The following is a 14,946-nucleotide window of genomic DNA, read 5'->3' as shown; positions in this document are numbered from 1 at the left end:
TACATTGTATATATACACTCTCGTTATCTTATGTTAACATAACAAGCCACACATGTTTTATATACGAGATCTTACGAGAATCTGAACCGATGATTACGAGTTAAAAACCGGGCGAGCACCACGTAATTTTATAATTCATCTCGTGTTCAGCAGTAAAGGAAAATATCGTGAGAAAATATGAATATTGTAAATGAAAATCTGCCACGCATATCCACCACAGCAATGCAGGCTGCATTGAAGCAGCTTGGTGGAATAAGCTCCAAACCTTTCTCCTCTAAAAGGAGAGGAGGCTTAAGCCAAGCAGTTAAAATCATTATGATTCAAATGATCAGTTATCTATATATTTAATTTTATTCCAAGAACGCAAAGGGTAATAATTTAATAGCGAACTTTCACGCCGTATTAAGGGCACGGGTAATCCCATTGCGTGTGAAGGTACGATGAGCAGACGTCATTTCAGAGTCCGAGATTTATAATTATTACAAATGATCAAACATTAATATAACACGAGAGAAACTTTGTACATTACGCACTATTTCATATGAATACAGTTACATCATTTTACAATTACATGTATCTTACGTAATTAATATAAAATGGAATGATATACATCATTCATATTTTAGAATCTAAATTAATTCTAAAACTATTCAAAGTTTTTTTCGAGCGTACTGAATAACTTATGATTTGATTTCGTAAGTTGTATGTATGTTTGTGGTCTCTTCTCTTAACATTATACGTACTAGTTTCTGCCTCTAGCTTCTTGCGCATTAAAGGGAAGTGGTAAAGTGAAGGGAAGGGTGTGGGGGTATAAATGATAGGTACTCTATGTCCTTTTCGTAACCCTGAAAACGTATACGCAATATTTCATGATGATCGGTTGTTAATACGTAAAAGAGTAACTTACTTATGAATTTATAATATCAGTAAGGATGTTACTGTTTATGAAAGTACCTCTAACGAACTCAAATAATAAACGTACTGCTTTTAACGAGTCATTTGAAAACATAAATAGAAGTATAACAATAGAAGAAAAATCATTTTAATAAGACTGAGTCTCGACTGTGCGCCAGAAGAACTACAAAAAACAAAACAAAAAAACGTTTTTAGAGCGGCACGTTCGTGTAATCCAAAACGATCTTCAAATATTCGATTAAATGTAGTTGAAGAATAGGGGAGCCTTTTTTTATTAGAAACTGCATTTATGCATATTGCCTATTTAGGCATATGGTAGGACTCTTGCCGAGTGCTAGACTGCTGATTAAAATGCAGCGGTACTCTCAGCCTTATGTTGGGACGTCACGGAATCCCTTGACCATACAACTGTAACGCCCCGAACCTAAGCTCAAATAACCTACTAAGAACATCCACAGTCCTGACCTGGCTTCTCTGTACCGTGGGATGGTGGAGGAAGCGTGTTATGATTATGAGTCGCATTATAGCTTCGCTCTTCGATATCCAGTGAGGACTCCACCTTAATAGCCGCCGCTTTCACTCAGACCAGAATAAATATATAATGGGTTGGTAATGATGGTGACCATTTAGGTAATTGTCGCTATTTTACCATTACCTTACAAACTGTTTGCGGTGAGAGAACTCGTGTCGCAAGAAAAAATAAAACAACTTCGTGTAATGCCCGGTTACTATAATAAAGAAACGATTCGTTTTGCTTAAGGATAGAAGAATCGTCGACGAGCCATGATTCACTTCGTAATCCTTATTTTAGGTAGCTTCGTCGTTCGAAGCTACCTTAAATAAGAATATTATGCATTAATTATTATTTTAATTAAAAATAAGCTTGTTTGTGATAATTCAATGCATCGAATATGGTTCACAAACAATTGTTCGTTGCAGGTAGAAGTCACTCGTTATTGAAAAACGGTCAGTTACTAATTTACACTAACGATAAATTAAATACACGAACCGGCCGTAAGTCAAATAGGAACACAATACAATTCACCTCGTCAGCGAGTAATTGGCGACATTTTGCCTTTTCGATTGTAGTTATATTACAAAACGAAAATAAACTTAGAACGGTTTTAGTGAAAGCGATTGTGTATCTCGATGTCATTCAATCTAAACATGACGATATATATATATATATATATATACATCATCACCGCCACAACCCATGGACGTTGGCAGTGTATGATAGATTTCTATTACCTATCCCTAACATTGCCAATGCGCCACCAGCCTTGATATCTAATATATACAAGCCGGTTGGCGTGGTTGATGATTGGCGTGGTTCAAAGACTTTGAAATTTCCAAGATACCGTATAATTTAGTATTTGGAACAAATTTAAACTTGAACCAGGGTTTCTTATGTTTACACGGTAGCATGCGAAAGCTATCCCGTGGCGCTCTTCGTTAAGACGGAAAGGGTACCGCTGGTTTTTTAGTGGGTATTCTGGGGTTCGGGGCGCACTCGGCGCCTAAAGCTTTTTTTTTCTTTAAAAAGGGGTTTCTTATGTTTCGACAGACAGACAGACATTTTAATATATATATTTAAGGTTTGCTAGCGGATTTTATCATAAACTATATTTTAATAAATCATTTACTAAAACTATAAAACATCACTGGTTGTTTTTTGGCTCAAAGTTGTAGGTAATATTGTTTCTCGATAAAAAAAAATGTTGGCGTATCACAATGGTATATCTCTTACAACCATTGTTAATCTCTCTCAACTGATTATCTGTTTCTCTGGTCCTTGAAAATAATTCTCACCTTCACTTCAAACCTAACTATAAAATAAAACGGTAAATTCCATTGCCTATTAGTCATAATCTTTGATGCACTGATAATTTTATCGTTTAACAAGCGAATGGTTGCGCTTTCGGAATATTTCGGATGTTACAAATTGTTATAAATTTCGTTAAAGCTAGAATAGTTACTACGTTTAAGTAATAATAGTTTTTTATTGCAGATAATTTCGTAAATAATTATATATATATTTGTCTATGAATTTTACTTAAAAAAAGAGTAACCACTGAGCTTCTTGAGTAGAATCTACGTTCCGAAACGGTTGTAGCTCTGTATTTAACTTAATCCATAACATGACGGGAGTCATGGTTTATATATAATATTTCATTTTATTGAATATACATATATTCACCTACAAAGTTCATCTCGCGCTTATAGAACTTTCTGAAACAATTACATCCGCCAGCGCGGAATTCAATTCGAGAAGATAATATTTCAAAAGAACTCATTTTTATAACGTTTAAATTAAATTAGTTGAAAACAAAAATGTACGTATAATTTAAGTTGTTGTAACGTTTAATAGACTAAACGGATTTTAATGAAATAAATCTAATAGATGCCTTGGAATATTCTTTAGAATAATTGCATTGTATGCTTTTATAACTTTTAACCGTTTTGAAGATTACCTTGGACAAACAGACAGAGTTTTAGTAACTCACATAGCTATATTAACTTAAAAAGACGCATATTTTTTTCATCACAGAAATACTTCTATTTTATTTATTTGTATAGATGTATACTTATTTGATTTCTATCTTAAATTACAACCAGCAGCCGAGGTGTGATATCTTTTGCTTATTCGAACCCACCATGGAGCATGATAAAGGGATGACGAACTTTCTCCTCAATAGGAGGAGGAGCGCTGTTGTGGGAGATTAGATGCTGTTACTTGACTTGACTTTGTTTACATAAGATTTACTCAAGTAGCCTTTATATGTAAGTTACTTAAAACTATATTTGCACTGTGAACACGTTTAATGTGCAGTGCAGAGTGAAACCATCACGAACAAATTATCTTTGTCTATATTTTCATCCATTTCTCTTTACTATATTAAACATTGAACGGAACGTAATTTAATTGCTCCCGTATTTATTTTTCACTTCATCTTATTTATTTATTTGCACAAAAAACGTAAAGCTAGCAACGGCGTATCGTATTATTTTCCAGTCAAACTTGAGTCCAACAAGGAGTACATAGCAAATAATATTTACTAATATGTATACTAATATTATTAAAAATGCGAAAGTAAATACCTGTTACGACTAAACCACTAAACCGATTTTGATGAAATGTGATATGAAGTAAGGATATAAGGACATAGGCTGAGGGCGAGGATTGCATATTAAAACATACAAATCAAGTATTTAAAAATTCAATATTTCGCTGTTTTTAATTGGTTTCAATTATCTATTTGTCACATACGACCTTATGCAATTGCAGCTGCGTTACGATTGTAAGCCAATTATTGTTTTTATTACTCTATGAGTATAAAAGATTTCTCTTAATAATAAATTACATACATATATTTGACAAACAATAAAATATTATCATCATACCAGACACAAAACCAAAAATAAAGATAAGATTCATCAATACCAATAAGATTTAAAAACAATGTTTTTTTATGTCTATAAAATATGTAGGCGGATAGACAAATAGTCCAACATTGGTAAGGGCCTCCATCGCCTATACACATATGCGTTGCAAGAAATATTAACCAAAGGTGGTAGGTACCACCCACTCATCAGATATTCTACCGCCAAATTACAATACTTAGTATTGTTGTGTTCCGGTTTGAAGGTTGAGTGAGCCAGTGTAACGGCAGGCACAAGGAACATAACATCTTAGTTCCCAAGATTGGTGGCGCAGTAGCGATGTAAGAAATGGTTAATATTTGTTACAACGTTATAAAATTTGTTATAACACTTACTATCATATTTGATTTAAAAAAAAGTATCGCATAAAGCGCTTAAAAACTACGTAGTACGTACATGACGCTCGTTTATTTACATACATACGTTTATTTACATATATATGTATATTTCTTAAAGCGGTTGAAAACCTCGCCATAGTCGCTTAGCGCCGTATTAATTGCAGAACACCTTGTACGCGATCCGCGAGGTGTATAGGTTCAAGTTCGCCAGCTTCGCTTGTTACGATATCAAATTTACATATCATTGAAAACATTTCAATATGTCGAGACGTCATGATGATCATTAATAAATATAAACACCTTTTTATTTCAATTCTTGTAACTAGTTCATTTATTTTTATTCAAATCAAAACAAAATATACTTTATTCAAGCAGGATTTTGTGAACACTTTTAAATCGTCATTTTAAAAGTTTTTTTTATAGATTAGGAAGGCGGACGAGCATATGGGCCACCTGATGGTAACTGGTCACCAACGCCCTACATAGCATACCTAGTCATTGGCACTGTCAGAAATGTTGACCATCGCTTACATTGCCAATGCGCCACCAACCTTGGGACCTAAGATTTTATGTCCCTTGTGCCTGTAATTACACTGGCTCACTCACCCTTCAAACCGGAACACAACAATATCAAGTATTGCTGTTTTGCGGTAGAATATCTGATGAGTGGGGGGTACCTACCCAGACGAGCTTGCACAAAGCTCTACCACCAGTAAATGAAATTAAATATAAAACTACCACCGTTTCGGAATGTATATTCTACCGAGAAGAACCAGCAAAAAACTCAATAGTTCCTCTTTTTCGGCAATCAAGTTACAAAGATGATTAAATAGAATTGAATTATTATTTATCTTGCATGGAAATAAACGAATATTAACTGTACACTTTTTATCATCCCTTATTGAATACAAGTCATATAAGTACATACCATAGATTACGTTTCTTAATATATGATCACTAGTTTCGAAGTAAAATTAAAGTGCATTAGTGTGTAAGTGTAGTTAAATGAAATAGTGTCGAATTATATTATATAACGATATGTAAGATATATCTTTAATCCTCCTTCGATTGGAAGAAAATTTACTTTATTTCATATAAACGGCATAAAAACGTTCAATTTTCCGCGCGATTCAACATGAACTTGGCGGAAATTATAATATTATGAGTTTCATTAATAAATGCGTGTGTTTAAATATAAATAACTATTAATATATAATATATTAATAAATTATTTACGTATTCTTCTTTACATAACAAAAATTTTAGGCATATATAATATTCGACCGTGAGCGATGTTGCGTTCTTAATTTCGACCCAAATTCATATTTTATGTATTTCAAGGCATTATATTCATATACGATTTAATTTAACAATTATTCAACACTAAAACCTAATTAGTAGAATCAGCGAATTTTATACAAATAATATATTAACTATTTTTAATTGCATAATATAATTATTACATGTATACTATCTAAATCTAAATTATAAGAATTTATTTTAAATATAATTTGTTTGTTTTGACGTTCTAAAATGGGGATGTGGCTCTGGTTGGGGGATATCTACGTCGTATGTGAGGACTTAGAAAGGGGAACATTCCAAGGGTGTCTCTTGGGAGTCATTGAGAGCGTGTGGTCGTCACGTCCGTCGACGAGACGTCACAAGCCGGGACCTCGTTTCCGCCCGTGACGATGTACTTCCTTACGTAATGTCTGTATCAATCTCGTCCATGTTTGCGCTAGCTACATCTGAATGGCAGTCTACCAGCTATCAGGTATCTGGAATGTTGGCCTGTACTACCAGTGCGACTGGTTGAGCCTCTTTAAATATCGCGCCGACCATTTTTTGTGGTACTCGGAGATCGATTCGATTCGGAAAGGTGAAAGGTTCAATTTTATGTGACGTCACAACTTTTTTTTTCTACAATATCCTGGGACATTATTCAAACACGGCCCTCTGATCCCAAACTAAGCAGAGCTTGTACTATGGAAACCAGACAACTGATATACTATATATATATATTACTTTTCTTTTGTAAATACATACTTATATAGATAATTCATTCACACAAATGTCAAAGGTGGGAATCGAACCCACAATCTTCGTCGTGAAAGGCAAGTATCTACCAACCACGCTAAACGGCCCGTCAATATAGAAGCGTACTGGCTTATTGTTATTGGCGTTTCAATAGTGCAATTGTTAATAGGCCGACATAAAGTAGCGATTTAAAAGTCGCTGGTTCAATTCCTTTGGCTAGTGTCATGGCTACTCTTAATACAAGCTGTACACTTAATTCGAGGGTTATAGTTTTGTTATGTATCGCCAGTATATTTAAATTAAAAAATATATTTATATAATTTATTCAAACAATTCATTATATAACGCGAAATAAAATCATATTTTGTATGTCAATCTATATTAAGAATGGCTCCAATGTTCTAAGCTCAATACTTAAATTTCCAGGTGAAAGTGGTGTTACGTCAACTTATCAGCGCTAGGCTGCCTATAGACTGAGATGCAAGCCCAAATAAGAGAAGGGGGACGGTTTCTAACTAGTCGTATTTGCTTTATTATAGGAATTTTTATTAACTTGCGAAGTAATGGATTAAATTATACTGTCTTATATAATATATAACTCTTATAGAATATAAAAGGATGTTGACATCTTTACCAATAGTTGACACAAACTTAGAAGGACCATAACGTCATTAATAAATAAAACATAATTATCCAGATATATTTTTTTCCAAATATTATTAATTTTTTATTTTTTTGTAATTTGTAATTTTGTCTTATACTTGGATTTTTGTGCTATAACGTGTTTGTTGATTTATTGTTCATGCAGTTATCACAAATTTTTGTCTTTATTTCGTCAACTCTTTACTTTCATGTGTTCTTGTGTTATAATAAATAAAAACTATGTTGGTATATTTATGCTTGAGACATGAACGATGTTGATATCGCTATGAAATTTGTTTTTTTTTTTACGGAGAAGGTTTTTTTCCTAATCAATTTTTATAATAACTCGCTACTAGATGGCGCTGAAGCTCATCAACTATATCGTTTAATCGATCGTCACGACATATGCTGAATGTGTACACATACAAAACGTCTGCCGGATTAAAACACGTGTCTTTGTTCGTATTGTATGCACACATCGTTCATCACAGAGTTGCAACTTCGTCGTTATTGGCATTTAAATAATCGTTTCTGGCATAGTACCATGATCGTACAATAGTATGACATGACGCGTAAGTCGTACGCGTTAGTTATTGGTAACACGTGTCGGGCATTCGCTTTATATGATAAATAAAAATAGGATATTAAACGATACAAGTTGACTTTCTTTTAAATTATATTCTTTGTAGTTAGAATAAGTTAATTTTATCGAAACATCGGTGTTTCAAATCCGATGAAGGAAAACATTGTAAAGAAACCTGCATAGTGGTAGCAGGGTGGTCACGCTTGACGATTCATAAGTACCTGTAAAAGTCTATTTGAATAAAAATATTTCTATTTAAATTCGACCACAATTGATTAACATAATCCGCAGCGGATCAGCGTGATGAGTAACTTTCAAACCATCTCCTTAAAATGTTATGTCCAATGCACTTTCACAGCGATTAACTACAATTCTAATACTATTTCAATACTTTTGAACTAATAAATGTTAAATGTATTATATACCGTAACCCAAATAATAACATTGTATAACAAGAGGATAATGCTAGGTACTACGTACGTTAATATATTGCGATAATTTTCAATTTTAGAAAGTCATCAAAGTCACTAAAATAACTCGAGAGCTTATGTATGATATATAAAATTGAAATTTCGTAACAATAAAAATACCACAACTTTCAGAAACGGGGAAACAGTTGTTTTAAAAACTACAGTAACAGCCTGTAAATGTGCCACTGCTGGGTTAAGGCCTCCTCTCCCTTTTTTTTTTTTTTTGAGGAGAAGGTTTGGAGCTTATTCCACCACGCTGCTCCAGTGCGGGTTGGTGAAAACCCGCACTGGAGCAAACTACAGTCGAAGTTTAATACGATAAAACTAATATATTTTTTTTATGAAACGTACGTTTGTCTATTGGTGATTTTGAAGGTTTTTTTCATGTTATAGGTAGACAAATGGGGTAACTGATGGTAAGTAGTCAAGACCGCCCATATACATTGACGGTGTAAGAAATATTAACCATTTCTTACTTACTCCTTCATAACATCGCCACCAACTTAGGGAACGAAGTTTTTGTGTCCCTTTTGCCTGTAGTCACACTGTCACACACCCTACATACCGAAAAAAAACAATGAATGATGAGTGGTACCCAGACTGGATCGCACAAAGCAATACCATCAAATATCCCCTTTGCTTAGATTATGTATTATGTTCGTAGGCTAGTCTGAAATTTAGCCGGCCAGTGGAACTAGTGGAAGTACAATCAATTCCAAAACACATTTTCGTAAACGAATTAACGATATTATTGTGAGGGTCGAAAAACATACCCGAGATACGACGTCACTTGTTCGCAACATGCGATGCGAAGACACAGTTAAAAAACACGTTTTTTTCATATCTTTTTGGAACTTTTGATACTTTCGTTTTAGAACTTAAACGTATTACATAATTTTATTTAACTTATAATATTGTTATTAATTGCAATCAAACTTTCTATGCATTTATATTTTAAAACATATATTCGTAATGTGATTACAGACTATATCATATAATATTACAATTAAAATGTAAAATTTAATAATTTTTTCAAAATTATTTATCAATTAAGACATACTCCGTAAAATTTTAATCAATCTTTCATTTTAATTTTTATTAGTTATTTTTCTGCTGTGTATTTTTTGATTTAATTATTTGTAATGACTTGATATGATTTCTTTTAACGTGATAATAATTTTTGTATACGTTGCCTTTCTATGCTGTTTGTCTCTCTTATATTAAATAAATATCATAATTCTATTATATTTAGTACAGTCAATTTAAAAATGACCCAATACGTAAATCTAGGACGGCCTATTAATCCACCAACTCCATTCAACTGTTAACATCTAAGTAAGTCGTAAAAATGCAAACATTGTCGTTAACAATACGAGTACTAAGCAGGGTTGCCTAACGTGTTCTTTTTTCAAATTCAAATTTATTTATTCAATGTTGAAGCTTTACACTTACTTAATTGTCATATTAAAAACTAAGCAACCGGTAATAAAATTAAAACAATAAGGTGTTAGGCACTCTATATCATTTTCTGTACACGTGTATGGAAAATTTCACGATGATAAGTTGAGTAGTTAAGAATAGTTAAGGCGTGAGAGCGTAACAAAAAAACTCACATTCACTTTTAGTTGGGTTCATCTGGATACTTTTCGTTAATATATAGTAAAATACATTATGTCAAGTCTTCGCTCTGATCCATTGTTATCTTAAATAACTAAAGATTTCAATCAAACTAAACAAATACAATTATCCATAAAAAAAAACCGAAATGACCCAGTGGTAAGAACGCGTGAATCTTAATCGATGATCGTGGGTACAAACCCGGGCAAGCACCACGGATTTTCCATGTGTTTAATTTGTGATTATAATTCATCTCGTGCTTTAAGGTGAAGGAAAAGATCCTGAGGAAACCTGCATATGTCTAATTTCACTGAAATTCTGTCACATGTGTTTTCCACCAACCCGCAATGGAGCAGCGTGGTGGAATAAGCTCCAAACCTTCTCCTCAAAAAGGGAGAGGAGGTCCAGCAGTGGGACATTTACAAGTTACCATAAAAAAAATATACCTACTACAGTATGTCTTATTTGAGAAGCGATAAAGCTCACAATTTATTTATCTTAAATAATTATTGTTGGCAACCCTATTAAAGTGAGATTATTTTATATGACACATTTTGATAAAATCAACGACTAGCAGTGAGACACGGCCGTACATCGTGCCCGCGACTTTCGTCTTTTCGACTATAAACGAATACAAATGTAACCTATTATGTGTATATATAACATATTTTTTGTATATTATCAACTGGGTATATCGTTTAGAACTCAACGACGTCAAGTTAAGGTGCACCCTCGTAGAAAACACCATTAAGACTTCTATAAGCCCTCACATGTACTTCGTTTTATTTACTTATGTTAGAAATACTTATTTATGTATTTCACTTAATATATTGAATAATTACATATTTCTATATTGTATTTGATTTAATAAAAATATAATCGGTTTCAGAACGTCATTGGTATTGTTTGTAATAAAGTTGAAAAAAAAAAAATAGTTTTCCCGCGTATATATAATACAAGGAGAACTAAACGACTGTCATCGAATTAACAATATATGATATTTTGTTTTAATTAAATATAAAATATCTCATAAGTTATTACATTGAAGATATTAAAATTAACAAATAATAAAATTTGTTACTTCTACTGGTGTATTTTTTACTTAGTATCAGTATTCGGCCTCTTTACCAGTCACACTATCAACACCATTTGGTTGATTTAATACTTAATTGTTTTGTACATTGCGGAGAATACCATTGGTGTTTCATTCACCATTGGATAGCCCTCTCCCAAAAAACATCGAGCGCACCACACATATTACTTAACTATATCACATTCTCCAAGGCTTTCTGTATATTTAACTCGGAAGATCAAATTAAGCGACTAAACTTTAAAAAAATATATATTTCACAGATAAACACGCTCGACTTATACCTAATGTTCATTACTTTTTATATGGATACATAGATAAATAATAGTTATTAATAATAATCGTTTTAAATCTATTTATAATTTAATCGCAAAAAGAGCGCTGACCGACAGCCATGACACTTGCAAAAGGGCATACAACTTTGGACTTGTTTTAAATCCAGTAAGTTAAAAATAATACAATCAAATCTCATCAGGCAATGTTTACACAGCAGGCTCGTGTGTCCAGTGTGTGTGTCAGCATTCCATTACAAAAAAGGATGAAATATTCAGTGGTGCTTACATGGTTTGAACCCACAATCTTACACAAGATTCTGGCCGAAATTCAGCCGAGAAGCCGAATCTATTAGTTAGAACACATGTTCTGTGCTGTTCCATTCTTGGTATTCTATTATAAAAAATAATTTTTTAATGACTAAAAACTTAATCAAAAAAAAATTATTACCAATAAACTAACCATAGCCTATTCCAATCAAAAATGAACTAAAGATAAGCATACCTTAGATTTACATATTCCAATGCGATTTGACTCGTATAATATGCACTAAAACTGTTCTTCATGGATATATTTTAATTCGACGGGCCGGTTGAAATGGTTGGTAGATACTTGCCTTTCACGTAGAAGGTTGTGGTTTCGATTCCCACCCAGGACAGACATCTGTGTGCATGAACATATCTGTTTGTCCTGAGTTTGGGTGTAATTATACATATAAGTATGTATTTACAAAAGAAAAGAAGTATATATATCAATTGTCTGGTTTCCATTGTACAAGCTCTGCTTAGTTTGGGATCAGAATGTACCAAGATATTATATTATAATAAAACACTATTCCACTTAACAAATTAACATATACACTTTAAAATTCACTTCCAAAGATCCGATAACAACTTTGCCAATATCAAAAGCACAATTTTTTCATTGATTTGAATATTGTGTCAATTCAATGTCAATGTCGTTTATTTGTCTTTATTCCTCCTGTGGTTATTATTGGCTCGAATAGAAATCATAAGTAATATTTTTACGTCAAACATTTAGACAGAGATTTGGTAGTTTAATATTGCATTGTTTTATATGGTTTATTGGACCGACAGTTTTTAGTGTCGTACTTATCAAAAATTATTCTATACATAGTTTGGGTCTTGAACTTGGAATTAAAGGAACTCTGTACTAGTTAAGTAAACTGTTTACATTCTATCCATATACTCATTACAACTAAAATGCAATATTTTCAATTGCTGTGTTTCGATTTCGTGAGCCTGTATAATTGCAGGCACAAGGGGCATAACATGTTCGGTTATACGACAATAGTATACCTTTCAAAGCAACATAAAATCAGATAAATAATAAAAAAAAAATCTCAACTTATATTAAATAGATAACAGACTATATCATTTATTTTGTATTATGAATGTGTGGTACATATACATAAATAATAATACATTTTTTTTTACAATTTTACATAGATGGAAGTTAAAATATCTCTGATTCTGGTATATCGGCAAGACAGTGAACTCTTCCAGGTATCCAAAAACAAATAACTCTATGTAATTAAAAAAATATTTATAACACTACCACCACTTAGGAATCTATACACAATCAAGGAAGACAAGCAAGAAAGTGTATACTAACTCAGTAATGAGAAAGAAAAAGAACATAGAAGAAAATGTATTCTACACATGTATATTAATACATACATACATACAGAATTAAATTGTATAAACTTAAGAATATCAATCAATATTACTAAATAAACAGAATATAATGGATTTTATTAAATAATAGTGCAACATACTAAACTAGAAAGCAAGATAATGTTCTTTTATTATATTTTGAATGTAACAAGTGACTGTGCATTTCTTGCTTCGAGAGGTAGAGAGTTTGAACATCTTGGATTAAATAGTTAAATACATGACTGTTGTGACTGCTGATATAGCAGCTAAATAAAATAGAATTAACATAAAATTTCACTTGAAAAACAATTAATTATAAAAGAGATAAAAAAAATAATGATAGAATTTATTTGCTTAAAACAAGAACTGATAAATTTATTTTATTTCTGTAAAATTGAAAGTTAAAAAAAAAACTAATTTTATCTTTAACATTTCTTAATTTTTTGACACGATTATGTATTTTTATTAATATTATTCAATATGTTAATGTTATCTAAATATAACTAATTGAATAACTAACAGCTTAATTGTTAGATGAGTCAATTATATTATGTAGTATAAAGAAACTGGTGGCTATTATGTTTGGGCATTAAAAGTTCAAGCTATGCAAGTATTTTCCTATTGATTGGAAGCTCTTACATTTCTTAGTATGCTACAAATTAGCTGAGGATTGGTTCAGCTATCACCATACAGAGTTTAGTTAAATGCAAACAGCGTTTATGGCTTTCTATATTTTTTATATTTGCAGAATCAACTTCTGTTTTATATTACAATCATATCAAAATCTTCATGATTAATCTATTTCAAAAGATACATAATATTATGTATTTTGTTTTTATATGCATAAATAAATATTTAATTTACATAAAAACCTTCCTCATCAATGTCAAGCACTGATTATACAATTTTCATGTTAATGACCTTGCTACTGTGAAGAACCTTTACATGATATTTGAAAATTATCGCTTTAAAAATACAAAAATTTTACATCTCCAATATAAAGCGTAATTCGATTTATGACGTTTGTTATCAAACACGTTTAATACGCTTATTGACGTACAAAACTGCGACGCAAACCACTGGAACACGGCCAGTTCTTATAGAAAACAAAGAATAATATTGCTCACCTGATGTCAACTGTGAATTTCTCCGTACAGCGATTCTCCCAACAGACACGAAGCTTAACCGAACACTACTCATTATTAGATTTGTTACTATTCAAATTCACTTAATCACATCAGCAATACACTCGACATATACGTTATACGAGCGAAATAGAAATGCTACCACTTTTAGCTGTAATCTCTAGTTCGCAAAATTGTATTTGTTTGTCAGTGAGAGAGAGGTCTATTCTGTCATGACGCAACACTTTTAGTCAACATCAACATCGATACGGTTGTAAAAGATTAATCAAAATATTTAACGCGCGGTAGACACCAAAACTGCACTTTACTATGTTTGTGAAATGAATATAGCAATAGCAATTTTATTTTGTGGATATAAGAGCGGCCATACTGATATTCACAGCTGATTTTGATGTGTGAAGTTGCAATTTAATATGTACCACGTTGTTTCGAAACATGTGCCATCTACCATCTGAATGTTTTCTTATATAAGTACTGTTTTACCGACAGAATGTTTGGGTGAAAACTTATATGCGATAGAGGGCGTAGCTAGCAAAAAAAGAAATCTCTACACCATAGACTCGAAAGTTAATCAATAATATTTTATTCTAGATTATAACAAAACTCTAAAATGTGTTTAAATTCTATGATTGGTTGATAATAATAATATATTTTTGTTTTAAAATATTGATCTTACTTATTTAGCAATTATTCCGACACTTAAAATACTCTGTCAG

General features: G+C 32.1%; 1 protein-coding gene across 6 annotated transcripts in view; it reads right to left on the bottom strand.

The window, feature by feature from the left end:
* The window catches only part of LOC126773226 (ATP-dependent Clp protease ATP-binding subunit clpX-like, mitochondrial), a 41,637-nt gene extending 26,967 nt beyond the window's left edge, over positions 1–14,670 (bottom strand). For all 6 annotated transcript variants that reach the window (XR_007669723.1, XM_050493981.1, XM_050493978.1 and 3 more), the window contains exon 1: positions 14,213–14,670. Coding sequence is in view for 5 of the 6 variants with exons in the window: in XM_050493981.1 (XP_050349938.1) it covers positions 14,213–14,285 (73 nt within the window). In the remaining variant the exon portion in view is untranslated. The remainder of the gene's footprint in view (positions 1–14,212) is intronic.
* Between the last annotated feature and the right edge of the window lie 276 nt (positions 14,671–14,946).

This window comes from Nymphalis io, chromosome 14 (genome assembly GCF_905147045.1).
Source record: "Nymphalis io chromosome 14, ilAglIoxx1.1, whole genome shotgun sequence".
Lineage (NCBI taxonomy): Eukaryota > Metazoa > Arthropoda > Insecta > Lepidoptera > Nymphalidae > Nymphalis > Nymphalis io.
Note: the sequence above shows the minus strand (reverse complement) of the source record. Positions and strands in the feature narration are given on the sequence as shown.